The following is a 27,572-nucleotide window of genomic DNA, read 5'->3' on the forward strand; positions in this document are numbered from 1 at the left end:
TGTCCCTCAGCTCTTCAGCTCAAGGCGAGCGCTCTACCACTTGAGCTACAGCACCACTTCCGGTTTTCGGTGGTTTATTGGAGATAGGAGTCTCATGGTCTTTCTTGCCCGGGCTGGCTTTGAACCGCGATCCTCAGATCTCAGCCTCCTGAGTAGCTAGGATTACAGGTGTGAGCCACCAGCGCCCGGCTCCATGAGACTCTTATCTCCAATAAACCACCAAAAATGCTGGAAATGGGGCTGTGGCTCAAGTGGTACAGAGCGAGCCTTGAGCAAAATTGCTAAGCAAGAGCATGAGGCCCTGAATGCAGTCATAATGTTCAAAACAGCTCATGAAACTAGGAAAACCACCAAGCTGCATTATACTTATAAAGTGACATGCAAATGGTAACCTCTTTGTACAACTAAAGATAATTTTAAAAATAAAATAAATAGGGTTGGGAATGTGGCTTAGTGGTAGAGTGCTTGCCTAGCATGCATGAAGCCCTAGGTTCAATTCCTCAGTACCACATACACAGAAAAAGCCAGAAGTGGTGCCATGGCTCAAGTGGTAGAGTGCTGGCCTTGAGCAAAAGAAGCTCCCTGAGTTCAAGCCCCAGGACTGGCAAAAAAAATTATTATTATTGTTAATAAAATAAATAAATTTAACAACAAAAACAGACTGTGAGTTCAAGCCCCAGAATCGGCATGAATAAAAAAGGCAAATATGGGACTTGCCAGCTAACTATAGATTAAGCCTAGCACTGCCTTCAAGCGTTCACACACCAGCTAGCAGGAAAGAAGAGTCCTATTGGCAAAGCAGTAAGAAAACAGGCTGAGCAGGTTCACAGGCTGTGTTTTTCCCTCATGCCAAAGGGGAAGGAAAGGTGAGCAAAGAAGAAAGACAGCAATGGTGTTTCTAAGCCACCTTCTCTGGGCATTGAGATACCCCCATAGGAAGGGCAGGAAAACTTAGAGCCCCAGGTCTTGACCCCCTTGTTGGGGGGCAGGGGCGCGGGAGGAGAACGGGACCCCTCCAAAAGCCTGAGGGTTTCCCTCCAATTCCTCTCCCAAAGTGAGCAAATAGACAAACACACAAAAGCTGCCGATGAACGCAAATAACAAGGGCAGGCTCCCTTCTTCCTGTCTTCTGAGTTTAGCTCCACTGCAGAAATAATTCCCACCCCCAAGCCTCCGTTCAGACCCTTCTCGGTGCGAAGCCAGCAGTGAGCAGAGGTAACGGCCAGCAAGCAGTGAAGAAGCCAAAATGCAGCCGCTCCAGAGAAAAAGCCACGTCCCATAGATCGGTACCTGTAGTGTACCCCGCTGAGGACAGCTCAGCCCACTGAAGAAAGAGTGGGGGACAGCACACCTCTGAAGACAGCTTACCGAGTCCGCTCCTCCTCTCTGCTCCGAACAGCCTGGTCTCGATAGAGGACTTGGAGAATGACCTCGCGCTCTAACTCCTTCAGGGACTCCAGATCTACTTGGTGGGCCATATTTTTCCACCCACGTGGGAAGGGTTTCAGGGCCCTGCAGTTGAGCCCCAGTGCAGCTGGAACCCTGTGTTCTGGAAAGAGCCCTCTCCGATTTCACTGGTGCCCGCGTGCTTGCTGTGGTTGTTTTTCCCCTTCTGCCGGTGTCATGCTCCTCCGGAGGAGCAGGCGCCCAGCCGCGGTGCCTCTGTCCTCAGAGCAGCCTTTGCGTTCAGGCTCCGCCACCGCCTCTCACATCGGCCTGAGACAAGAGTATATCTTTTCCTGAGATTTTGCCAGAGATCGTTACAAATCATGCATGGCTTCTAGCAGATAATTCCTGTGAAGCGGAAGTCATCGCCACGTGGAAGAACTTCAGAAGTAGCAGAAAGAATGCTTGACAATGCCTCCTTGAAAAAGCCTCCAGGTGAGCCCAGCACGGTTAAAAGCCCAACCTGATTAATACCTGCAGGAGAAAAATAAAATAGTATCAGTTTTCCCAGCTTGAGAGCTTCACAGCTTTACAGAGATTAAAACAAACTGGTCTACACGGTTAAATCTTTTTTGTTTTTTTTTGGGGGGGGGAGAGGGGTCCGGTCGTGGGGTCTGAACTCGGCCTGGGCGCTGTCCCTCAGCTCTTCAGCTCAAGGCTAGCGCTCTACCATTTGAGCCACAGCGCCACTTCCGACTTTTTTTTCCTGCTTATGTGGTGCTGAGGAATCGAACCCAGAGCCTCAAGCATGCAAGTCAAGCGCTCTACCACTGAGCCACCTTCCCAGCCCCTACACAGTTAAATCTTTACCTTTTCTTTGGTGATGATAATGTAAGTTTTTAAATTTCATAAAGGAAGGTTTGTTATATTCAAAACTTCCAAACACATCTAAAACATGGATTTTCTTTTTTGATGTTGTTTGTTTTGTACCAGTACTGGGGTTTGAGCTCAGGGCTTGGGTACTGTCTCTGAGCTTTTAAGGTTAGCATTCTACCACTTAAGACACAGCTCTACTTCTGGCTTTTTAGTGATTACTTGGAGATTAAAGTTTCACTGACCTTTCCTGCCTGAGCTGGCTTCAAAGCATGATCCTCAAATTCCAGCCTCCAGAGTAGCAAGGATTACAGGCATAATCTAAAACATTACCGCTTTACCCCCTATTAGCCAGCCCTGAGCAAAAAGATAAATGAGAAAGAGAAGCCTTGAGTGTAAACCCGCACACTAGCACGTACAACACACACACACACACACACACACACACACACACAATTCTGTGTGATCAGGGATGTATGAAATAAGATCTGGGAGTAATCTGAAGATTTCCCTAGTTTCAAAATGCTATCCGTGTGAACAGAATTTTGAGATACAACACATAATACAGTGTGAAAATATCTGTGCTTTCTATTATGGACCAAATTGTAAGTCCTGCTCATTCTACTAGGTTTTTGCCATAATCTAAGGAAAAGCTAAATTCTGGTTAAAAGCTAATGAACATAATCATGTACTATTTCCCCACCTAAATGGCACGGGCCTGCCTTCTAAGGACTGATTGGCTTAAGTGATTCCATATTTATTAGTTTATCTATCATAAGATAAAGCTGTGATATATTACTTGCTCTAATTACAGAGATTCTGTGAACAGGAAAACTCAGAGTACTGGAAAGGGATGACTTAGCCTCTAGTCTCCAGTAAAATGCACTGAAGTTCCTACTCTCCAAAGACTTCCTGCAAAGACAGCCAGGAGCCAGGAGCCAGGAGACTGAGCTCTGACCAGGGGGCCAGCACCTCTTGGTGCCACCAGGGGCAAAGTCTGGTGCCCTTTGATTCCGGTGTCCAGCTGAGCATGCAGGGCTTCATTTCCTGAGGCTCTGAGGTTCTGGCAAAGTGGAAAACAATCAAAGACAGCCAAGTCAAGTGATCAGGAGCAAGTTCTCCATCTTTTCACTGCCTTTTAAACTTCACCTTCAGTTCTTGTTCTCTTATTTCTACTCTACTAAACACACTTCTGGGTCACAAGCTATTGGCCATTTAAAGACTCTCAGGTACTTTGAATGAGGTCCTCCAAACATGGGGTGTGAGCCCTGTGGCTTTCTCTTCCCGTGGCTGTTGGAATTCTGTTCTCCAGCTCTTCATGAAGCTGGGTACGGTAAGAGTGATCCTGGGCTGGTAATATCCGCACAGAGTGCTTCCACCAGAGGAACCTGGGAATCCTCCAAAGCTTGCTCATCAGATATCTGGGCTTTCTGCATTCCAGAAACACAGGCTCCAAATGTCATGACAAAACACCCCTCAACACTCCCTCACTCCCGCCCATGGGCCAAGGAAGCGCCCTTTCCAGACAGAAGTGGGAGCTCAAGCTCCCCCTTGTGGACACAAACTTCCACTTACTGACAAGAGAGAGGAGTGTATTTTCCAGAACCATCCAGTCATCCAGTAAATATTTACTGAGCACTTTTCAAGTGCCAGGCCTTGTTCTGTGTGCTTAGGGCATGGCACATGGCTTGACCAACTGTTTTGTTTTTTGTACTCTAATCTACTCCTAACAAAAATATACAGTAAAAGCACACAGAAATGGAAAAGTCAGAGAGACTCAGCTGTGGGAAAGAAAAGGGGGCAGATGGTTCTACCGGGAAGCTGGAGGGAAACAGCCACTGTGCTTGAGCATTAAATAAATTCTGACCTTCCTAGTAGCCATGGAGAAACAATTACAATGAAAAATCAAGATATACATAGTTGACAGTAAAAAATACAGAGCACCCTCAAGGTAGGAGGACTAAGACAAATGTGCTCCAGGAATCACTATTGAACTGATTACAAAGTAAAGCTAAGGAGATAGCATAAAATGGATTCACTAAGGAGGTAAGATGGCAGGCTCACAGCATGACCTACCTACAGAGCCCAGGATGGCCTGCTTGTCATCAGTCTGCCTATTCTTCTCTTCCAGATGGCTCTCATAGCCATCTGAAGCTTGCTTCAACATCGAGTGGCAGGATGATAGAATGTCCACCCTTCTGTGGCCATTCCAGGGTGGACATCCCACAGGAACACAGAAAACCCACCCCTCCACCAGATCCTGGGAATAGTAATGAAGACACACATCACCACATTCTGAAAACCAAATGGGAAGAAAAAAATCATTTTGAGCGAGGAACCATGACAGAACAACTTGGCAACATCTTCTGCACTGCTCAGCACTACCAGCACCCTCGTAGACAGTATCACAGACGGCGTGAGAAAGCGAATCTTCCAAAAGACAGCTGATACCGAGGTTCTAAGAAGAGTCAGAGAGAGAAAGAGATAATCCTGTGCTTCATTTGTGACTTGAGAAAATGCAACCTGGTGTACTCACTAATAGGGTACATAGTAAAGTAATTAAAAAAAAAAGTCTTTTCATAAACTGCAAAAATAACTTATGATTCACTGAATGCATCTCAGATATTGATCAGGGAGTTTTCTGGTCTTCCAAGCTGATATAAGGCCAAAGCTTAGAAAACTTGAAGTATGAGTCTTCCAAATCCTTCCAGCTATGGTTACTCTTTTTTTTTAAATTAATCTTTTTTGGGGGGTCTGGTTGTGGGGCCTGAACTCTGGGCCTGAGCACTGTCCCTCAGCTCTTCAGCTCAAGGCTAGCATTCTACCACTTGAGCCACAGTGCCACTTCTGGCTTTTTTCTTTTTGCTTATGTGGTACTGAGGAATCGAACACAGGGCCTCAGGCATGCAAAGCAAGCGCTCTACCACTGAGCCACCTTCCCAGCCCTTAAATTAATCTTTTGTTGTTGTTGTTGTTTATGTGATACCAAGGAATCGAACCCAGGGCCTCACACATGCAAGGCAAGCACTCTTCCACTAAGCCACAGTCCCTGTCCCACTGTGGTTACTCTTGATCATTAGACACTTCGATTCTAATTTCCCCAAACATTCAGCCAAACCACTGATTTAGATCTTCACTTCTATAGGCCTTGAGAAACTCAAGGGAATAAGGACTGGATAACACTTTACTTACATCTTAAATCTAAAAAAAAAAAAAAAAAAAAATAGTGCCGGTACTGGGCTTGAACTCATGGCCTGGGCACTTGAGCTTTTTTGCTCAAGACTAGCACTCTACCACTTGAGCCACAGCTCCACTTCCAGCTTCTTGGTGGTTAACTGAAGGTAAGTGTTTCATAAGCTTTTCTCCCCACGCTGGCTTTGAACCACCCTCTCCAGATCGCAGTCTGAGCGTGAGCCACTGGTACATGTTTCCAAATCTATTTTTTTCCCTTGGATAATATTTATAATCTCACTCATTCAGCAGATTCTTACATCTCGTTCATGATCCAGGCCCTGGGTTCAAGACCTGCCCTCCCACACAGAGACTTACGGGTCAATTTCCTTGGCCCTTGAACTTTCAAATTTGTGGCTGCTTCTGCATTCTACCACTTGTCCTGTCAGCCTAATCTCAATCAACAGTTAAAAAGAACTTAGCCGGGCTGGGAAGGTGGCTCAGTAGAGTGCTAGTGGTAGAGCGCTAGCCTTGAGCTGAAGAGCTGAGGGACAGCGCCCAGGCCCAGCGTTCAGGCCCCATGACCAACCAAAAAATAAAAAAAAGAACTACACAACTATGTTTATTGCAGCATTATTTACCATAGCTAAGATATGGAACCAGCCCAGATGCCCCTCAGTAGATGAATGGATCAAGAAAATGTGGTATATATACACAATGGAATTCTATGCCTCCATCAGAAAGAATGACATTGCCCCATTTGTTAGGAAATGGAAAAACTTGGAAAAATTATATTAAGTGAAGTAAGCCAGGCCCAAATAAACATAGGTGCCATGGTTTCCCTTATTTGCAATATCTAGTATATGTAGGAGTCAAGCGGAAAAGGTCAGATAATGTGATATTAGGAAAATGAACCCTTAGATATGTATTTTAATGTTTTTTTCTTTCATGCATGTGTTTCTAACGCATTTATAAGATTATCTCTTTGTTGCTTTGTATGTCCCTCCCCCACAGTATAACCTGCTTTCACTATATTTGATGTCAGTATAACATGTAGAGGAGATGGGGAAAAACAAGTTGTTTAAGGATACAGGTGGACCTGTTGCAACAATGAGAAGTACAAGTTGTCATGTCCAAAACGAGCTTTACAACGTTGGTGGGGGCGGGGGGCCGGGGAGGATGGGGGGGGGAGGCTGGGAAGGGAGGTGAAGGGTAAACAAAGGAGGAGGCTGCAATGCTTGATAAGAAATGTACGCATTATCCTGCCCATGTAATTGTAACCCCTCTGTACAGTATGTTCACAAAAAATAAAAAATAAAAAAGAACTTAGCCCCGGTATTGGAGGCTCACACTTAAGCTCCTCGTTCCCCAGGAGGTCGGGCTCCTGAGGCTCATGGTTTAAGGTTCACGTGTGGGGAGGGCAGAAAGGACCGGTGGGACCAGGAGAAACTTCCTAGAGGGGAGAGACGGCAACTTTGCCAGGAGATGGAAAGAGCCGCACGTCTGTCAGCACGCGGCCAATGTACTGGTGTCGCCAAGGTCTCTCCTCATGGTGACTAAAGCCGTCTCAGCTTACTTAAACACACGCAGCTCCTGTAGTTACGGAACAGCCTGCTCTCCTTGGCCTGCCCGGAAGCCTTGACCTGGGCCTTGAGGTCTGGCTGGTGGCAAAGTAACCAGAAAGGTAAAAGAGGAGAAAAGGAAAAAGGCGAGTGAGAAAGGGAGAGATTCTCTCCTTGCAGATGAATCATGCTCTCTGTGCTCAGGCAGCGGTGGGGGAGGACGGATCCTCCCCCCCCTCCCTGCTGGGGCCCCGCTGCAGAAGCCACCAGCACCCCGCGTTCTCAGGAAATGACGGAGCGCCCTCCGTGCGGCCCTCACCACAGCCATTTCCTTGAGAAGCCTCTCCATGTTGGCAGCCACAGCCTCGCCTCACACAGGGGAGAAGCTGAGCGCTGCACTGGCCTTGGACGTCTACCCTGAAATGTCATCCTTTCGCTTTTGCCTGGCCAGATTCTTAATGGAAGATGACACCCACAGAAAATAACACCCCCCAAGATAGACAAAGAACACCTCCTGTCTCTCCTTCCTACCCACAGGAAGCCTGGGAGGGGCACTATTCACGGGCTTCAAAGATACATGTTACCAAGAGGAAGTAAAGGAAGGTGGGCTTTCCAGAAAGCCTGTGAAGTCCCAGCTTTGCCTCCTTCCGGTGCCAGGCCCCCGCCCATGCCCATGTGTGTCAAGTTGGTCTTTCCAAGTGTGCACATGTAATATTCACATCCAAACACACGTGTGGCGTGCACCGTGAAGCCCGGAGAGGCTGGAGAGCCCGCACTCAAGGGAAGTCTGTGTTCCTTGTTATTTGGGGGGACTCTGGACGGTAACCGTGTCTCCCCTCGGTCAAGGCGCATTGTACTTATAAACTGATGTGGTACAACTTTGTTCAACTACTTAAAAATAATTTTGAAAATGCAAAAGAAAAACCGTGATTTTCTCAGCTTAAACCTGACCTCTTGCCGGGCGCTGGTGGCTCACGCCTGTAATCCTAGCTACTCAGGAGGCTGAGATCTGAGGATCGCGGTTCAAAGCCAGCCCGGGCAGGAGAGACCGTGAGACTCCTATCTCCGAAAGTGGCGCTGTAGCTCAAGTGGTAGAGTGCTCACCTTGAGGTGAAGAGCTGAGGGACAGTGCCCAGGCCTAGAGTTCAAGCCCCACGACCGACAAAAAAAAAAAAAAAAAAAAAAAAAAAACCTGACCTCTTCTTCTGGAGGACAAAATGATCATTGATATTAATAGGAACTAGTCATAACTGTTCTTATGTTCAACATTGGTCCAACAACTACTATTTATTAAGTACCTTCTCTGGCCAGCTTCTCTGTTTTTGTTTCAGGCACGGAAGTTGAAAGGTTACAATCGCCAAGTATTTTGGCTGAATAATTTTTTTCTACACCAATTCTAATTTTGTAATAGATCTTTAGTACCTATTGTGTACTTTCATCTGTTTCTCTCTTACCAAAATGTGTGGTAAAGACGTTTCATGAAAGGAATTTTAATTTCAACTCTAGTTAATTTCTTTACCCTCAAATTATATTCCACCTCCGACCTACAGATTATAGGTGATCCAAATGTTCGGAGTTAGTGCAGTTGATTCATGCCAATGACAAAAGCATCAAGTAATAGTCTAAACAGTTCACACCAATGGAGCCTGGAGGTGCATGCCTGTAATCCCAGCATCTGGGAGGCAAAGGCAGGACTGTAGGTTTGAAGCCAACTTATTACAGAGCAAGATTCTGTTTCAAATAAATAGCTATATTGCTGTTAAGTAGTGTTTTCGTGTTTTTTTTAAATGAATCCTAAAGTAGCCTCCTCCATATAATTTAAACAATTCTGACTAGTTTGGGGGTGTGTTTCATTTGGATTTGCAGGGACTAGGGTTTGAATCAAAGCCTCACGCTTGCTGAGCCTACTTGTTGCCCTCGCATGTCAGCCAAAACTCCAGCCCAGCTTTTTGTAGGCTGGAGATGGAATCTCAGAACTTTCTGCCCAGTCAAGCTTCAAAGTTTGATCCTCCAGATCTCAGTCTCTTTATTAGCTAGGATTATAACTGTGAGCCACTGGTACACGGCAATTTCTACATTTTAAATGTATTTATCCTGTAAACTGACAAGTCATCTTTTGTCCAATTTATTATGAATTTTACTTCCTACCTTTTCCAAGTTTCCAGTTTAAGGAAAGTTACAATAGCTGTCATCTCAGCCGGCCCCCGTGGCCCATGCCTGTCATCCTAGCTACTCAGGAGGCTGAGATCTGAGGATGGTGGTTTGAAACTGGCCAGGGCAGGAAAGTTCATGAGACTTGAATCTCCAATTAAGCACTAGAAAACTGGAAGTGGTGCTGGGGCTCAAAGTGGTAGAGCGCACTCACTTTGAGAGAAGAAGTTCAGGGACAGCGCTCAGGCCCTACGTCCAAGCCCCATGACCAACAACAAAAATAAAAAGTTTTCATATGTACCTGCCCCATCCCGGCTGACCTCGATCCCTCATCCTACCTCCTCGTGCTTCAGGAGACCCGAGTCAGCTGAGGGGAGGAGAAGTTGCTTCCTCTTCACAGTGTAGCTGGCTGGCTTCTCGTTCCTTCCTGTCGGGTGCAGGCAGAAGCAGTGCCTGTGGCCACTGAGTGCCACTGAGTGCTCCTCCCACGTCACCAAGGACCGGGCAGAAGAACCACCCCCAAACCACACCGGGAGCCTGGGAGCCCGGCCCGAGAGCCGGGAGCAACCAAGTTCATGGGCTGACAGCCGGCGCTGGCGCAGCTGTGCGCCTGTGTTCCCTGCGTTCCCGGAGACAGCATCTCCCGGCCGCGCGGTACCTGTGTGGTCCGCGCCCTTCAAGTGGATCTGATGGAGTGCTTCCTACCCTGCCCGACACCCCCAGAGCACAGCCATCCTCCAGGGGCTGACACCTCTCAGAGAACATCTGCTGACTCAGAATCCATTCACCACACGCCTGCCATGGGGTTTTCTGAGTTCATTTTGTTGGTTGTGTGTGTGTGTGTGTGTGTGTGTGTGTGTGTGTGTGTGTGTGTGTGTGTGTGTGTGTGTGTGTGTGTGTGTGTGTGTAACATATAGCGTGCGCACAGAATATAAATCCTAAGCCCAGGGCTGTGGCGTGACTCCCAAGCCCGCGTTAAGTGCGGCCGCCGCTGTCTTAGCAGCTTTCAGAGATGAGATCTTTCAGAGGTGATTACACTGTGAGGTGGTTTGCCATGACAGTGGCTTCCTTAGGCAACGATGAGTTTGTCCCCTCCCCCTCCCCCTCCCCTTCTCCTCTGCCCTCCTCTTCCCCCCTCCCTCTTTCTTCCCTTGATGCCTTCCTCTAGGTTAGAACACAGCAGACACCTGCATTGGACACTCCAAGGTCAAGGCACTTCCTGGACCTTGGGCTTCCAGTTTCCAGGACAGCGAGGAACAGCTGTCTGTTCTCTTTGACATTCCCAGTCGGTGTCTCCTGTTAGAGACGCACATGGACAATGATATCCGACTTGGTGAGTGCCGAAAGGTGCCCACACCACAGCCCATCCAGAAACAGGACGTGAATGGCATCCCCCAAGCCCTTCCCTTCTCCCAGCCCATCTTCCTCCCCGCAGGTGCCTGTCCCCGTGACAGCAGCCATTCTATTTCCTGTGTTTACACTTCATCCAAATGAAATCACCGGTACAACCTCTTCCAGGCCGGCGTTTGCTCAGCGTTGCCTGCCGACACACCGCGGCTCATTCTCATTTCTGTGTTGCATTGCTATACATTATTTCTCATCTATAAATTATTTCTCTGTCGTGCTGTTAATAGCTGTTTCTGTGCTCAGGATGAGTCTCTGTCCGTTGGTTGTGTGTGCGGTGAGACTCCGGCTCCCAGGCTGTGCCCACGTGACTCTTCTCACACTCCTGCCAGACACAAGCACCCGCTGCTCCCCATCCTGCCCACACTCGCTCCCGTCTGCCTTTCTCATCCATCCCAGTGGGCGCAGAATGGCCCCGCGTTAGGGTTTGATACACGGTCCCCTGATGTTTACTGAGGCGGCGCGTTCTGAACATTTTATAGTGAAACACCCACCCTGTCCCCAGGGCCCAACTTTACAGCAGAGGCCCCTGGAATTTTACAATGAGTGCCATCAGGAGCTTATGAAAAGAGAAAATACACCGTGAAAGCAAATCATTGAACTGTGATGTCCTGCTTTACAACCCACCTGGGTCACAAATCCCCTTTCACTTCTGTTTAAATTAAGAGATAGTCAGCACCACAGCTGCCTTCTCATCTGGTGGGGCCCTAACCTCCCCCACACACACACTAAGCATAAGTCAATTTTGCAGTGTCTGCCTTTAAAAACCTCCACTTAACTTGCCCTCAGGGACAAGAGATCAACAGTAGGGGTGTGTGTGTGTGTGTGTGTGTGTGTGTGTGTGTGTGTGTGTGTGTGTGTGTGTGTGTGTGTGTGTGTGTGTGTGTGTGTGTGTGTGTGTGTGTGTGTGTGTGTGTGTGTGTGTGTGTGTGTGTGTGTGTGTGTGTGTGTGTTTCAGTTGGCTCATTTCCTATTGATTTGTAGAAGTTCTTTGCATATTCAGGATTTGAGTCCTTCTCAGGTACATATATTACAGATTCCTTTGTTCTGTGGGCAGGCTTTCTCATTCCCTAATGGGCTCTTTGGGGGTTTCAGACTCACTCCTGAGAGTGAACTAATGTGTATTCGAATTGAAAAAAAACATGTTATTTTTGCCCAGTCATGTGATGGCTGGAATTAAGGTACTCAGCGTGGCTCTCACTACACCTATCAGAACCCTTCCAGCCTTGGCTTCTTCATCTGTCCACCGGGTCACATGGTAATCGATTAAGCTCATTTCTGAAATTTCATTCTTCCATGTCCTGGGCATACTGTCCAGAAATGGTGAATTGTACCCGTGGGGGAGGGGGTAGGAGATTGGGGGAGGGACCTGGAGTGGGAAAGCTCAGAGGATAGGCTGTGGGAAGAGACAGGGCTGAGTGACCTTACCCAAATCCCTCAGGGTCTCTGAGACCTTTCCTAGTGAGGGCCCGAGGTTTCCTCCTCGTGTTACCGTTTGATCAATTCATCCACAAATGTTTATTGTGTATCTGTTATGTATCACACACAGTGCCCATGGTTGAGGATTTCTCGAAAGAAATCCTCAGGAAAGAGGAACTGGTATTTACTTGGTAGCAACGTTCTAGGTCTAAAGCATGAGATGCTAAACCAATTGGAATACTTGGAAGGAAATGTTTCTGGACTGAGAATCATGATCTCCAAGGCAGGTGTGTCCCTGTGCTCCAGCTGCTGCGAAAATGCCACAGAAACGCCCTCTTCATACGGTTCTGGAGACTGGAAGTCCATGGTCTGGCTGGATGTGGGATGGGTTGGATAGATCTTTCTCCTCGATTTGTAGACAGCCATCTTCTTTCTGTGTCTTCACATGGTAGTTTCTTTGTACCCCTCTGTGTCCTGAACTTCCTTTCTTTCTTTTTTATTAGTTTGAATTCGAGGCTTGGTGCTTGCTAGACAGGCTCTACCACTCAAACCATGCCTCTTGCCCTTTTTTGCTTATTTTGGAAATTGGGTCTTGCTTTATACTCAGGGATGGCCTAGACCCAAATCCTCTATGTTTCTTGCAGAGTGGGGGTGATAGATGTACATCACTAAACCCAGCCTTTTCTGTTGGGATGAAGGGCTTGAGAACTTTTTCCCTATGCTGGCCTGGTCTCTTCATCTCTGGCTCCTGAGCAGATGGGATTACAGGCATGAGCTACCTGCACCCAGCTCGAAACTCCTCTTATAAGGACACAAATGTACTGACTTCAGGCCCACACATGTGACTTCATTTCACCTTGATTAGCAAAGGTCTTTCCTCCAAATAAAGCCACATTCTGTAGTATAAATTCAGGGGCTAACATAATTCAGATAACAACTGAAGACAGAGTAAGAAAATATTAGAACTTCTACAGTTTAGAGTCTGGGCTGAGGCCGAGGGCTATTGTGGACAGCAAGCTGAGAGGCTGGCAAAGACTGGCGTCACTGGGGGCGGAACTTGAGCAGGTGTCAAGCAGCTCAAACTGAAAGCCAGGGGATGGCTGGGGCTGCTGGAGATTAGGCTAGTCAGCAGCGGACGGGCGGCACGTGGGGCTGGTCATTGGCATGGACGTCTCGATGGAGTCCTAGGGGACCCTTCAGAATGCCATGGGGGGGGCAGGTAGAGTTTCCTGCACCTGTCGGGTGGCCCGGCTGTGTTGGCTCAGGTGTGGCCAGACACTGGGGTTGATGAGCCCTAGGCAGAGGTGACTTGTGCTGGAGGTAGCATGTTCTCAGGGAATGCTCAGGCAACCACTCCTCCACGGACCCCTCCACTGTCCACCGAGGACCCCAGAGAGCCCGTCCATCAGCGTGGGCCCCTGTGCAGAAGACACGGGACAGAGCCACAGCGGGTCTTGCAGGGAGACCCATCAATCTCAGCTGTTACCACCCACTGTGAGTCTGGGGTCATTTGCTTCTGCAGCTGACCAAGTCCATACACAGAACTCATCATGAAAAGATTTAAAAACCACTGCAGCATGGATATTAGTGCTCTAGTGGCTATTAAGTCATTTCATTGTTGGAACCTATAAAGGGATACAAAGGGCAGAGCAGCCGCTCTCTCCAGATGTTTCAGAGGCGTGAGCCATTTTTGTACAGCTGTGGAAGACCCCACAGAAGCATTTCTTAGCTCCTCTCCTTAGCGTGTAATTTCTCCGCACAGGATTCTCACTGAAGATGTGTCAGCCAGAAATGTTTCCTCTTCCTTTACACTTGACAAATCTCACACTACTCTTCCTAGATCTCTACATCAATAACCCAGCAGCCATTTGGGAAGGTTGTAAAAGAAGGCAAAGACATTAAAAAATGGTTCCCATGCCCCACACTCTTCTATTCCAGATGTTCACTTAGCATCTGTTTACTCTTGCTTTGCACTCAATTCTAAGACCCTCAGGTAGTGAAGTCAACCCACAAAGTAGCAGAAGGACACGAGGAGGAAGTTTAAAAGTCAGGGTTCAAGATCACGGTGAGGCTGAAGTCCTGGCATCAGAAAGGCAGAAGAGGCCTAAAGGGATCTCAGACAGATCGGGGAATGGCAGCAGAACAAAAGAATGTCAGAATCTGAATCGTGTAGACTGAGGCCCAAGCCTGAAACGCTGAAACAGGTTAACCGAAGCCAGATAACACAAAGAAAATCCAACAGGTAAAATAGAGTTCAGAATCTGACCCCTTGCTCAGGCGCTATGCAGGGCAGAGCAGCCTTGGGTGTGTGTGCGTGTACGTGTGCACGCGTGCGTGTGTGTGTGCGTGCGTGCGTGTGTGCGCGCACGTAATCCACTCCATGGTCTTCTCCATCTAGGTGGAGGCCACACTGGAGAAATCATCCCTTCAAACAATACACGTTACCTGTGCACCTGCGTCAGGGGACGGGCACCCAACAGAGAATAGAAAGTTCCTTCCTGCACAGAACGCGGAGTCTGGACAAGACACCCCATCAACGGGCGCCACAAAGAAAGCCACCGGTGCGGAAAGGCTGGAGGACGGGCAGGCCTCTAGTAGAGATGCTGAGCCAGGGCCTTGCAAGCCCGGGAGCGAGTCGTGGAGCCCAGCGCTGGGAGCGCGGCCGGGGCCAGGGCAGAGGACAGCCCGGGAAGGGCTCCGGTGGCCCGGGGGGAGCGCCCCGCGGTGGAGCCTCAGGCCGTGCGGGCCGGAGCTCATCCTCCCCGGACCCTGGGCCCGACCGCCCCGGGTCCCGAGGCCGGCGGTGGAGAGGTGGCCGGGAGCGGGAGGCCCCTCCGATCCACGTGCCCGGGGAGCCGGAGCACGGGCCCCCGACGTGCAGACAAGTCCTGGCCCGGCTCGGTCCGGCGTCGGCGGGCCCGCGGCCACGGCACTCTATTAAAGCATAATACTAACCATCCACCCCGCACGACTCGCTTTCTAGACTGCAATGCTTCGAGGAAGGCCGGTGCTGAGGCCCCAGCGTGGGCCCTTCCCCGCCGGGACCCAACCCCAGTCCCCCGGGCGGCGCGCGCCCCGCCTCGACAGTCAGCGGGCGGTTTGTTGTTTCGGGTCGCGCAGGCCGCGCCTCCCCTCGGGCCCGCGGCCACGCCCCCCATCCGGGCCCGCGGCCGAGGTTGGCTCTGAGGCGCGGTTCAGCGCACCTCTGCGTTGACGCCTGTGAGCAGCGGGGCGCCGAGGGGCGGGGCATGGGGGCGGGGCCGAGGGCGGGGCCTACGCGCGCCTGCGCAGTCCGCTCTGCTCGGGGCGGCGGAAGCCAGGCGCTGGAGTGAAGATGGAAGACTTCCAGGCTTCGGAGGAGGTAACCGCCCGGCGGGTGGGGTGGGGGGAAGCGGACGGCCCCGGGCATGGGGGCGCGGCCCTGCCGGGCGACCTCGGACTGCGGAGGTCCGCGGCGGCTGTCCGCGGGGAGGGCGGCGGCCGCGGGCTCGGCTCCTCCCGCCCGACCCCCTTCGCCGGTGGCGGGGGGCGGTGTGTGTGACACCACCCCGCCCCTTGTTCGGTGGAGCCGCCGGGGGTCCCCGCCCCGGGGTGCGGAGCCGGGGCCCGGAGCCCGGGGGGCCGGGGGATCCCGTGCAGGCCGCCGGCCCTGCCCGCGGGCGGACCCGGCGGCTGCCTTTGTCTCGGCTCCGCTCTGGGTCCCCCGGCGCCGGGCGCCCTCCACCGCCGGGCCGGGCAGCGGGCCGAAAAGCCCCGAGCCCCGCGCTGCCGTGCGGCCCGGAGCGTGCGCGCGGGCGGAAGGAGCTCGGCAGCCCGGGCCGGGGCCTCGGCGTCGGCTCCTTTCCACACCCGCCTGGGCCGGGTCCGGTCGCGGCGGTGTCGAGCGCCGGGCGCCGCGGGAGGAGCTCCTCCCCACCGGTCCGCAGCGGGGCGCCGCGAGGCCGAAACTTCCAGGACGGAAGCCCTGACGAGGCCGAGCACACGGCCCCCACCGCCTCGGAGCCCCGCTCTGCCCCGCCGAGCCCGGCCCCGGCCAGGCCCGCGCCTGCGGTCATCGTTGGTGTGGAAGCTGGCGCCGTCCGGGGGTCCGGCGGGGCCGCTGCCTTGCCCGCGCGTGCCCACCGGGGATCGTGGTGGGAACCTGCGCGGATCCTTTCAACTTCCACAAATGAGATCGTCTCTGACTGCGCCCAGCTGGGTTTTTCTTTTCCTCGTTTTGACTAATCTCGTGCTGCGGGCCCTGGAGCTGGACCCTGGCGTCTGGGAGCCGTCGCCGAGCTCTCGTGGCCCAGGCTAGCACTCTGCCACCGCCCAGGTTTGGTTCTGTGTGCGTGTGCGTGACTTCCTGTGACGGGTAGGTGGCTTTGGGCAGAGCAGGGCAGGGCCGCCATGGACAGCGGCCTGGCAGGAAGGAAGACCTGCCCCGCGGGCGGCCTGCCCCCAGCTCACCACGGGGCATTCACGGCGCGCCCCAGGGGCCAGCTGAGCCCATGCCACCTCAGCAGCCACAGCTTGGTCTTGGCCAAGCACCGTGACCCAGGGCATTTTCAGCAAGAGACCCGGGGCATTTTCAGGGTAAACTTGCCTGTGTACCAGCCTATACACAGAAGACGGTATTTCAGGCACCACCTGTCTTGCTGCCTGCTGGCCAAAGTAGCCTGAAACAGCATGAGGAAACCTGATCCAGAAATAGCATAAACCAGAAATTTTGACTAATAATGGCAAAAAGAAGACTTAAGTTTTGGGCCTTCTAGTCACTTTACACCAGAGAGGAGAAGCTACAACTTTCAAATGGACTCCTTAAGAGGGCCGGGCCTCCCGGAGCCACCGCACCACCTCACCGCCCTCCCAGCCTCCCAGCCACGGTGCAGAATGTTCTGACCTCCCCAAGTAATATTAGATTGCTTAAGCAGATTCACATAGTTTATATACAACGTATTTGAGTATCTCACTAACCATCGATACTAGGTAATGATCTTAACAGTGTAAGGAGAGACAGAATTAGGGAAGTCTTAGCCAGGTGCTGGTAGCCAATGCCTGTAATCCTAGCTACTCAGGAGGCTGAGATCTGAAGACCACAATTCCAAGCCAGTCCAGAAAGGGAAGTCCATGAGACTCTTCTATTCAATGAACCAAAAAAGTTGGAAATAGAGCTGTGTGGCTCAAGTGGTAGAATGCTAGTTTTGAGCAAAAAAGCTCAGGGACAGCACCCAGACCCTGAGCTCACACCTCGGGACCAGCACCAAAAAGAGAAAACTGGTAATAATTAAGGGAAGTTTTCGGTTATAGTATGACTTACACAAAATAGCTTTCAATGATCTGCATGTGTCATGCTCTGAGATTACATTCAGTTCTGTGTTGTTTGATGGCCGAGGAAGTATTTCTGAATTTCATAATATTCAGAAAACTGAAGATTACTTAGGTGATTTCTAAAAATCTTTTTGTTGTTTTTATTTTTGGTGGCACTGGGGTCTGAACTCGGCCTTGCGAAGCTGGCACTACTACTTGAGCTAAATCTCCAGCCCACTTTCTTACCAGCCCTGGGAGCTGTCCCTGAGCCTCTTTGTGCTCAAGGCTAGCCCTCTACTACTTACAGCTTTTTGAGTAGTTTATTGGAGATAAGCATCTCACCGACTTTTCTGTCTGGGGAACCATAATCCTCAGATCTCCGCCTCCTGAGTAGCTAGGATTACAGTCGTGAGCCACTGGTACCTGGCTAATATCTTCATTTCTAAATTGTGTACATTGCCTGTTTGCTTTTCTTCTTGCCATGGAAGCAGTTCTAAACAAGTCACTTATCTCCTTTCCTTCCTTGCAGACTTCTTTTGTGGTTGACGAAGTGAGCAACATTGTCAAAGAGGTAAGAGACAGCATGCGCGCTGGTCAAGTGTTGACAGCTCACGGAGTGAGACTGCTATACTATTACACTGTATGTCTTCAGTTAACTTGGCAACTTTTATTATTCTTTGTTGTTGGGTCATAAAGTGGTGCTAGATTCAGGATTTGATTGTTCTTTAGTTATCTGAAATCTGAAAAAAATTCAGGAATGTGTACAGAAAAAAAATTCATGTTCTTAAAAACTGTCTCAGAATAGTTCCAGCAATTGAGCTATATGTTTCAGCATTTCAGTTAGCATTTTTACTTCATGACTATGTAGATAAGAATGACTCCCATATTAAATAATGTGAAGTCAGATAGGAAATTTCATGTGGCATTATTACTGAAAGCTTCCACACTAGATTCTACAACTAGCCTAGAGACTCACAACATACAATGTACTCAATGAAGCCGAGCACGAGGAGAGTTGTACATCTGGTAGGATCCGGTGATGCGGTTTGAAACTGTTCAGTGTCCTTATGGATCATAGCAACTCCCTTAGCTGAAAGACCAGAGGGAGGCATATAATAAGCAGGGTGTGGCTCATTTAAATAATATGAGCTTCCTGGGAGAGGGAAGCTGAGATAGGAGGATGGCGGGTTTGAGGCCAGCCTAGACTCTCAGAAACAAAATACAAAAAAAAAAAAAATACGAACAAAAGAGCTGGGGTTGTGGCTCCAGTGGTAGAGTGCTTATGCCTAGTGTGCCACAGGCCCTGGTTTATTCCCCAGATGCAGGAAATGTGCATAAGAGGGCGCCCTGGGGTGCTGGCCTTCCTGGAGGTTACACAGCGGGGGCAGGAGGGCACTGACTGTTAACCTGCCTTTGCTGTGTGGCCAGGCCGCAGACAGGGCACTATGGGAGCACTGAAGGGGGAAGATGACCCTGGGAGGAGTTGGTAGCAGACAAGGACGACACCACTGTGGGCTGTACAGGGCACGTACAGAGGCCCTGTGGTGGCAAGCATGAAGTATGTGGGGAGTTGCAGGACCAGCACAAAGTACTGTACAGAGAGCTGGGCATTTCTCGGACAGAAATGAAGACAGAGGTCTTCCCTGCCAAGGCAAGGCTGGCTTGGATGCCAACAGCGCCGCTCACTGTCATTAGATGATCTGGCCTGAAGGGTGTGTGAGGACCCTTATGTAATAATGCAAGCTATCCTTATAATGTCAGTTATGATGGGCATCACGCTGGAATGACAGCTCCAGCCTCTTCTGTGAAGCGTCCAAAAGCAGAATGATTGTCTTTTGTTACAGATTGTTCACCATCAGACCCTCGGCAGGCTGGGTCACAGGAGCCGATGGGGTACAGGAGAGGTGGGCTGGGTTGTTTGCATCCAGTTTTGCCTTGGTTACCAGGTGGCAGGTACAACCGACAGACTCGCCACCAACCTCCAGGGAAGCATGAGCAACAGTAATGTCCCGTAACTTGTGTCACCAGCCTTTGGGGCTTGTTTGCCCTGGTAGGTCTGTACTCAAGCTACTTTTGTTTAGTTTGGGTAGACATAATTTAAGTAGATGCAAAATTGGAGGGCCATTTTCCTCTCTGAAAAAGTGAATTTCCACATGCACAGGGAGGGGTGCAGAGTTGGCTGTGAACATGCACGTCCCTCTTGGACAACACCAGGATCTAAAAGGTACCTTGGAGTCTCTAAAGCAAGAATGCTGGGTCCAGAGACTGCAGCGTCCTCAGCCAGGCGGGGCGGACATGCAGGGCATGAGGAGGAAGGTCTGGAGGTGGAAATTCCTCCACCCAGCCATCACACCCTCCACAAGCAGCTTGGGCCCTGGACTCCTGTGTTCTCTGCACATCTCAGGACAGATCGCGACTCTGAGGACTTCCAGTTTTAAGTAATAATTGTCTTGAAAATGCAGTATTTGGCTCTGGCGCAAGGGTAGGAAAAAAAACGGTTCAGAGCCAAACAGGCATCCGTGCAAGAGGGGCACTGCCAGGGAAAGAGCAAAGTCACTTGGTGGGACTCTCACGGCAGCGAGCTTAGCAGGAGCAGGCGGTGAGCTGTGCCTCCCACATCGCAGAGCACAACACAGGAAGAGGGACGCTGAAAACGAAGGCATTTCATCAAAACTTAACTTTCAAAATGTCAAGGAGAGAAGGGCTGGGAAGGTGGCTCAGTGGTAGAGCGCTTGCCTTGCATGCATGAGGCCCTGGGTTTGATTCCTCAGCACCACATAAGCAAAAAAAGCCAGAAGTGGTGCTGTGGCTCAAGCAGTAGAGTGCTAGCGTTGAGCTGAATCAGAACTGAGGGGCAGCACCCAGGCCCAGAGTTCAGGCCCCACGACTGCCCCCTCCCCCCAAAAAAGAAAAAAAAAACACAATGTCAAGGAAAGAACTGCACTCATGTTGTAACATTCTCAGAAACATGGCTTAAAAAAAAGAAATACATTTGAGTACGAGACTGCATGGATAGATTCCTATGTTGTCAGTTGTGCAAATAGCCAGTAGCAATTCATCTAACATGTACTGTTAGGTATATACTAGTATATATAAATACAACATATACTTATAATAGATATAGATATGATAGATATAAACTATAATATATACTGCTAGTATTAGATAAAAACATCTATTGGCCAGGTGCCAGAGGCTCATGCCTGAATCCTAGCTACTCAGGAGGCTGAGCTCTGAGGATCATGGTTTGAAGCTAGCATGGGCAGAAAAGTTGCCATGAGACTCTTATCTCCAATAAGCATGCAAAAACCAGAAGTGGCACTGTGGCCTAAGTGGTAGAGCTCTAGCCTTGAGGACAAAGAGGTTCAGGGACTGTGCCCAGGCCCTGAGTTCATGCCCCACACGGACAAAAAATAAGTAAGTGGGCACTGGTGGCTCACACCTGTAATCCTAGCTACTCGGGAGGTTGAGATCTGAGGATCAAGGTTCAAAGTCAAGCCCAGGCAGGAAAATCCATGAGACTCATCTCCAGTTAAACACCAGAAAACCAGAGGTGGTGCTGTGGCTCAAGTGGTAGAGTGCTAGCCTTGAGATGAGCTGAGGAACAGTGCCCAGGCCCAGAGTTCAAGCCCCATGACTGACCAAAAACAAAAAACAAATCTACTATATCATATATATATAGATGTATGTGTGTGTATGTATGTGCATATATATATATATATATATATATATATATGAAAGAATGCTGGCCTCTGGTGGCTCAGCTTGTAATCCTAACCATTTAGAAGGCTGAGATCTGAGGATCAGTTTGAAGCCTGCCCCCAAAAGAAAGTCCATGAGACTTTTCTCCAGTTCACCATTAAAAAGCAAGTAGAATTGTGGCTCAAGTGGTAGAACACTAGCCTTGAACAAAAACACTTAGGGACATAGTCCAGGCCCTTAGTTCAAGCCCTAGGAGTGGCACGCACATAAAAGAGGGTAGAGGGGCACTTGGCAAGGTAAAATATTTTCTAGCCTCAGTAAAAGTGTTGTTTATCTCTAGATTAAAACGGCAGTGAACATCAAGACCCAGTTGTTAGGTCAAAATGTTAAACACATTTGACAGACCCTTACATAAGTTCCAGGATCTTCTAGCCAGCATGTAGCTTACTCAAGTGCAATAGAATCTGTTAAACAGTACTGTGAAGGCGTTCATGATCAAGTGTGAACTCGCATCTTCCATGTTTCCTGTTGTCAGTGCCTCTGGCGGGCGGTTGGGTATGGACTGGAAGGGGCTGTGCATGTGCTGGTTGTGCCCTGTGTGCTTTTTTTCCAGGCCATTGAAAGCGCCATCGGTGGTAATGCCTACCAGCACAGCAAGGTCAATCAGTGGACCACAAATGTTGTAGAACAAACTTTAAGCCAACTCACCAAGCTGGGGAAGCCATTCAAATACATTGGTAATGGATTTTTGTTTCTGGTGGTTCTTTAAATACTAGCCCCAAATGTGTCAGGTACCAGAAGGCCATGTGATAACTCCAGGAGGTCCCTTATGTGGTGTGTGTTACCACACATAGGGCTGTGTGGCTGCAGTGCGCTCACCAGGCAGGACTGTACAGGATCTGACTGGCGGCCCTGGTTAAGAGGGGAGGGTGGAATTTGCCAGCAGATGAGATAAGGAGCCCCTACCTCATCATTTTTATTAGGAATGTCAGCCTTGTGGTCTATAGACATACCTTAGGCATGGGCAGTGTGAATTGCATGCTACTTAGATTCTTCTAATTACATTTTGTTTTAATTTAAGTGACTTGTGTCATTATGCAAAAGAATGGTGCTGGATTACACACAGCAAGTTCCTGCTTCTGGGACAGCTCCACTGACGGTATGCTTTCTGTGCTCCCCACCACGGGCCCAACTATCTTGTTGTCATTGCATGTTTGTAAAGTCTGGTGGTGTGGTACACCTTGTTCTTGTCTTCAGTGACCTTCCTGGACCATGTTGATAGCTAGTGTTTTATGTAACAGATGTTTGAATGCATTGCGTCTCCAAGTGCACCTTCTAAAAGTTCCTTGATCTCTTAGGGCACACTAAGAAAGAGCAAGTCCCCATAAGAGCTATGGACTGGCATGTTGGCTTGGTATAGAGATGAGGTTCCTCATTTCATTGCTGATCTGTCTCCCCTGCACCCCCAGGAAGCTGCACCGTGCGATGGGAGAACAAGACAATGTACTGCATCGTCAGCGCCTTTGGGCTGTCCATCTGACCCCTGCGTCCAGCCTGAGCTTCCCATGTCACGTCTCTACTCCATCTTCTAACCACCAGCTGTGAATTCAGTGAACACCTTCCTCCTCTTTGCGTGTGTTGTGGCAGTCTTCAAACATGTAGAGAAATAAACCAAATGACTGTTCAGTTAGATAGTAATTCTCTGTAGTATGCAGCCCGTATTGCCACGCCTTAACCCTGTATTTCTTTTCAAAGGTGCTAAAAACTGAAATCTGCTAGTGGGAAACTTTCTCTTTCTGAAATGATTCAAATACACTAATTTTCCATACTTTATACTTTTGTTAGTATAATAAATTATTCAAATTTAAACTCTGTGTTGGTCTTCAAAGCCTGTAGAGTATCACAAATGATTCTGCCCAGTTCCTTCTGAATCCACAAAACACAACTAGTTGAATCCAGTCAAGTTCAGTTCTTCTGTGCTCCCTAGAGAAGCATGGAAGCCCTGGCCGCGTCAACAATAGGGAAGAGAGTGGCCAGACCAGGTCCTGCCAGACCTCGCTCTGCGGCTTCGGCCTGCTTCTCACGGTGACGGGACGGCAGCCGTGGTTGTGAGCCTCGCAGGTGAGAAGTGCGGAGATCTGATCTCCTCCCATCCCGTCATTGTGGTTTTCCTGTACTGATGCCTCAGCTGGCACCATGGCATAAGGAGTGAGACAAACAAGAGGGAAGAGCCTAGAATCTCTTAGGGATGTGATACAAACGAATGCCGCCATGCAAAAAAGTTTCACCTGTGCATACTCCTGTCCAGCAGGACGATTTGCTGACTGCCTCATGGGGCAGGGCCCTGACCTCTTGGCCGAGCACCCTACCCTTCTTTTCCTCCTGGAAGTTTATGGGACAGCAAGTGAGCAAGCTGGAAGCTCTAGCACACGTGGTCCAAGGCTGCGACTCTAATGTTTAGTCCTGTGTTGCTTGGAGCGGTCACAAATCGTTTCAGTACTTTATGGCTTACGAAATGCTTTCACAGTGGTTCACTTTATTTGTATAACAAGCATACAGTTGTTTGAAAAAGAAAGGAACATCTGCCCTGCCCTGAGCACCTCAATGAGACACTCCACTTCCACTGTGCACCTGAGTTTCCCGGGGCCTCTTGGTGCTCTGCAGTGAGTGCAGGGGTGCCCTATGCACCCAAAAAGTCATGAGAGCAGCCATGGCACAGCAGAGTGACAAACTTGGGTCCCACCTATGTCCAAGCAGGTCTCCAGGGACTGCCTGTCTCAGGCCAGGCCTCTCAGTTGGCCTGGCAAGGTCAGGCAGACAAGGGACAAATGGAGCCCTCACACAACAGGCCCCTCTGTGGAGCTCAACTAGTCACTCAGAGCTGCGTGGAGCCACCAACTCAGACTCCCACCGAGCCACACCTAACATCTCTGTGCCTTTGTATGTATAATGGCGATACCAACTGTCACTGTTCTGAAGAACAGATGAGCATAAAGTGCCGTGCCCCAAAACCAAGGTAACATCAGATTAAAGTCACACAGCCCTGGGCAGTGGGGAGGTAGACTCAAAGCCTAGTCCTCTGGGGTCCCTATGGGACTCGCCCAGGCAGCATGTGCTGTCAATATGGTGCCATAGAGCTGCCAAAATGAACAGCCCACTCGTCTCCACAGACCGGTGAGGCCACACGAATGCTGCGGGCAAAGGGCAAACGAGTGCGCGTACAAGCGCTGAATGTCTGACACTTAGCATTTACTGGAAAGGGAGTAAGAGAATGAAGTTACATTTTGCATAGGAGATGAAGCCCATGGACTCAGTTCCCTTCTGTGTGCTGTTGGGAAGGGTGCAGTAGGTAAGGCCTACCTGCAGTCAGTAGGTCACTTGAGTTGTCCTTGGGAGCCAGCTCATGCCCTGGCCCCTTCTTGTCTCGCCACTTTCTGGCCACCATGAGTGAGTGACTTAGTTCAGTGCTGCTTTTGCTGCCAGGATGTTGCACCTCCCCAAGGCCCACAGCACGAACCGGCTCATGAGCCCTCCACACCACGGACAACATAAAGCTCCCATCCTTTACAGAGTCCTCTCGGGTTTGTGTCACAGTGACAACAGGTTTGACACAGAAGCATTGCTTGCTATAAATAAACATTTATTTACTTCCTCCTGATTGATTACAACAGCCACCTGCAAGGCGTGCTGTCCTCCAGTTCCAGACTAATGCATAATGCGAGCTCTCCTTCTGGGCATAAAGCTTGTTTTACAAAGATTTAATCTTTTTGTAAAAAGGCAGTTTTCAGTAGCAAAATCCCTCTATTTCATAGGACAGAATTACACTTCCCAATACACCCAAACATCACATCAAGATAAATTGTTCATCAAGATGTCACAGATAAAGTCATTTCCTTTTGGCCTGGGAGCAGATTTCTGCCCCCTCCCCATCCAACCTGTAAGGCAACTGGCTTCTCAAACCTCAAACACATAAACGCTTTAGTGTCTTTAGTCTACCCTAATGTTCAGAAGTCCCTCTTAGTTTTCCCTTTAATGGGTGCCTGTTTTTCCTGTGAAGAAGATTTAGGAAATAAGTTGCTGGCTACATTGTAACTTATTTATCACAGCTGGGCCTTTTATAAATAGTTCATGAAATACTTATAACTTTTCCATTTAGTGCACTGAGTTTACATCATGTGTCTGAATTTGCTACGATCTGTAATTATGTACAGTGACCATCTTCCAAGCCTTGAAAACTATATATACATATTTATTCACACACGCCTGTGCATGCACACACACACACACACACACTCTAGGCTTTTAGATGGGGCTTAAAGGCACCACTTCACTGTTGTAATGATTTAATAATAAATCAAGCAGAGCGATTATCCACATGGATAGTGAAGCACTCCCTAGGGAAGCTTTGCAGTGTCTCTGTTCATCTTCCAGGTCCCCCATGACTGGACCAATATTAAAACTATCCCAAAGTTGATGCAAATCAAGCCATTACCATGAAAGAACTAAGGCCAGCCCTTCCAGTTTATAATTTAAGGTTGCAAAATTTAGACTAAAAGCAAAACAATTTTCTTGTTTTGGTAGACTTTCTGCCAGTTTCTGGCAGACATTAAATGTTTTTACCTAATAGCTATGGCACATATTCTACAGCTAAATGCCATGTATTGTAAGCAAATTTTTACATACAGTATATATTGTGTTTCTACATGAAACTCTGAAGACAAATTAAAAACACATGATTTAATAAAGAACTATTTCCCCTTAAGTACTTTCTCTGAAATATTTTTGTTTCCAACAAAAAATACTCCTATATTTTTCATTTCATTGGTGCCATGAAGAATCAAAATATAAAGACATTAGCAATCAGTTTATAAGTACATTATCCACGACAGACAGGTTTTCAAAAGTGCTAGTCTATGGCTAAATGCCTCACCTATCTTACACGTAGTGATAAATAGCATCTGAATCATAGACAACTTTTATAATGATTAAAACATATAAACTATATTACATATTAGAATATGTCATTCAGTACAAGTCAGTCTTCATCAGTGTACATAAAACTAAGTTGGAGTAATCTTATTAGAAGTTCAAAAGTTTGGTAACAGAAAAACTTTTTCAGTATCAGTATCTCCACGTACATGAAATCAAAGTCATCACAGCATTGCAAATGTAAAAATCATGTAAACTTGAGCTACCCTTGCTGTATAGTTGTTTTCATTCATATTTACAAGGTTTTCTAAACGAATGTCAGTGGAATCCGTATTGAAGCACAGGATCAAACAGTACAAGTCGGGAAGTCACAATGTCAGTCTCCCCAAGCCTGTCTAGGTCTCGGTGGGCACCAGGTGAGGCAGTGGAAACAGCGGCTCTAAGTGTCATCTGAGCGCTGGTGCAGAGATGAGTACAACCTCACCAAAATGGCAGCAGAAAGGAGGACAGGTTGCCACACGTCAGCCAGCATTGCTGCGCATGGTAGGGAGCAACAGGACACAGCCACACCGGACTCTGTCCCGAACTGATAGAAGAACCGAGGTGTCAGCAATGGGGTGTTAAGAGCCCCAAGCAACACACTTGGCTCACTTGATCACAGCAGGGCTCGCCACAGGCGGGAATGACTCCAAACAAGCTACCTGGACCTCAGGCTTGAAACGTCTTTCTTTTCAAATAGTTTTCAAATCAAACTGAAAACCTTTTTGGCTTTATAAAGCAATGTTTCATGGGGTTCACATGGAGGGGTCCCGTTCCCCAGCCCATGCACAGACAACCCGGACAGCACCATGGCACAAGACCTCGCCCAGGGCTGGCAATGTATAAAGTAGCTTTCCTGTCTTGTCAGCTCCCAACCAATCAGAACTCACGGCCCTTCGCTTCTACTCCAGTAGTAGGGTCGGGCCGGCGCATGACGAGTTACAGGAGTCACACCAACATGGCTCACCACACTGCACTACTGGCCTGGCTCCAAAGGCCTGGACGCCAGCCCTGGGGAAGGACCGCCACCTGGACCACAGAAAAGGCTGCCCTTGCAGTGGTACCACGAGGAAGGGAAGGAGGCAAGGGAGAATTTTTCAAAAAAGAAAACAAAATACGTAATTCTTTCTCCTAAAAAATAGTGATTTCTCACACTAAAAACATGCTCTTTCTCACGGGACACCTTCCACCTCTTCATCAGCTCAAATAATGCAGCCACCCTGATGATGTTGCTTGGCTCCACATTAAAATCTGCTCTGTTTTGGTTTTTCTTTTAAGAATATGTAAACAAATAAAGAACAGGAAACCTTTGCTTATGGGAAGTGTGAACATATGCAGGTCGCGGGCCGGGCTGCAGTGGCTGAGGAGAGGCCTCGGCCTCAGCCTCCCCCCACTGCCAGGGCTCAGTCACTGTCCGACTCCTCCTTGTACTTGGCACGAATGGCCTGGCCGTTCTGCAGGGGCATTTCTTCACAGTCGCTCCTGTAGTAATGAGACCGCTCTGGGGATTCCTTCACACTCACCACTGTTCTCAAAGACTTCACCTTACAGCTCCCTGGGGAGCATCCCACCCCAAGATATAAGACCAGAGAGAACTGTTCTCCTGTGGTCACTATGCGCTGTGAGCGTCCTGCACAATAGAGTGTC

General features: G+C 49.1%; 3 protein-coding genes across 15 annotated transcripts in view; 1 reads left to right on the plus strand and 2 right to left on the minus strand.

The window, feature by feature from the left end:
• The window catches only part of Sytl3 (synaptotagmin like 3), a 60,254-nt gene extending 45,229 nt beyond the window's left edge, over window positions 1-15,025 (minus strand). Inside the window, exons 1-4 of one of the 8 annotated variants that reach the window (XM_070010415.1) lie at window positions 14,412-14,522; window positions 9,482-9,570; window positions 2,505-2,616; window positions 1,369-1,920 (exon numbers count right to left, since the gene is read on the minus strand). In XM_070010415.1, the coding sequence (XP_069866516.1) occupies window positions 1,369-1,478 (110 nt within the window). In that variant the 5' untranslated portion in view covers window positions 1,479-1,920; window positions 2,505-2,616; window positions 9,482-9,570; window positions 14,412-14,522. Of the gene's footprint in view, window positions 1-1,368; window positions 1,921-2,504; window positions 2,617-4,335; window positions 4,357-9,444; window positions 9,571-14,411; window positions 14,529-14,921 lie in introns of those variants that run through there. The other 7 variants (XM_070010421.1, XM_070010416.1, XM_070010413.1 and 4 more) reach the window with 7 other exon arrangements.
• Window positions 15,026-15,228: 203 nt separating this feature from the next.
• Dynlt1 (dynein light chain Tctex-type 1) lies at window positions 15,229-22,826 on the plus strand. The gene is made up of 5 exons (XM_070010605.1): window positions 15,229-15,327; window positions 17,785-17,826; window positions 21,571-21,694; window positions 22,039-22,116; window positions 22,427-22,826. The coding sequence occupies exons 1-5, from the start codon at window positions 15,301-15,303 to the stop codon at window positions 22,495-22,497; spliced, it is 342 nt and encodes a 113-aa protein (XP_069866706.1). The 5' UTR covers window positions 15,229-15,300; the 3' UTR covers window positions 22,498-22,826.
• Window positions 22,827-24,575: 1,749 nt separating this feature from the next.
• Window positions 24,576-27,572, minus strand: part of Tmem181 (transmembrane protein 181) — a 48,713-nt gene continuing 45,716 nt past the window's right edge. For all 6 annotated transcript variants that reach the window (XM_070010599.1, XM_070010598.1, XM_070010601.1 and 3 more), the window contains one exon: window positions 24,576-27,407. In XM_070010599.1, the coding sequence (XP_069866700.1) occupies window positions 27,329-27,407 (79 nt within the window). In that variant the 3' untranslated portion in view covers window positions 24,576-27,328. The remainder of the gene's footprint in view (window positions 27,408-27,572) is intronic.

This window comes from Dipodomys merriami, unplaced genomic scaffold (genome assembly GCF_024711535.1).
Source record: "Dipodomys merriami isolate MVZ:Mamm:240054 unplaced genomic scaffold, mDipMer1.0.p SCAF_8, whole genome shotgun sequence".
Lineage (NCBI taxonomy): Eukaryota > Metazoa > Chordata > Mammalia > Rodentia > Heteromyidae > Dipodomys > Dipodomys merriami.

Excerpts from the sequence above, each read along its gene's own strand:
- Dynlt1 (XM_070010605.1), top strand. The coding sequence starts at position 15,301 with ATGGAAGACTTCCAGGCTTCGGAGGAG. Across the intron at positions 17,827-21,570 it reads TGAGCAACATTGTCAAAGAG|GCCATTGAAAGCGCCATCGG; the intron begins GTAAGAGACAGC and ends CTTTTTTTCCAG. Across the intron at positions 22,117-22,426 it reads CTGGGACAGCTCCACTGACG|GAAGCTGCACCGTGCGATGG; the intron begins GTATGCTTTCTG and ends CTGCACCCCCAG.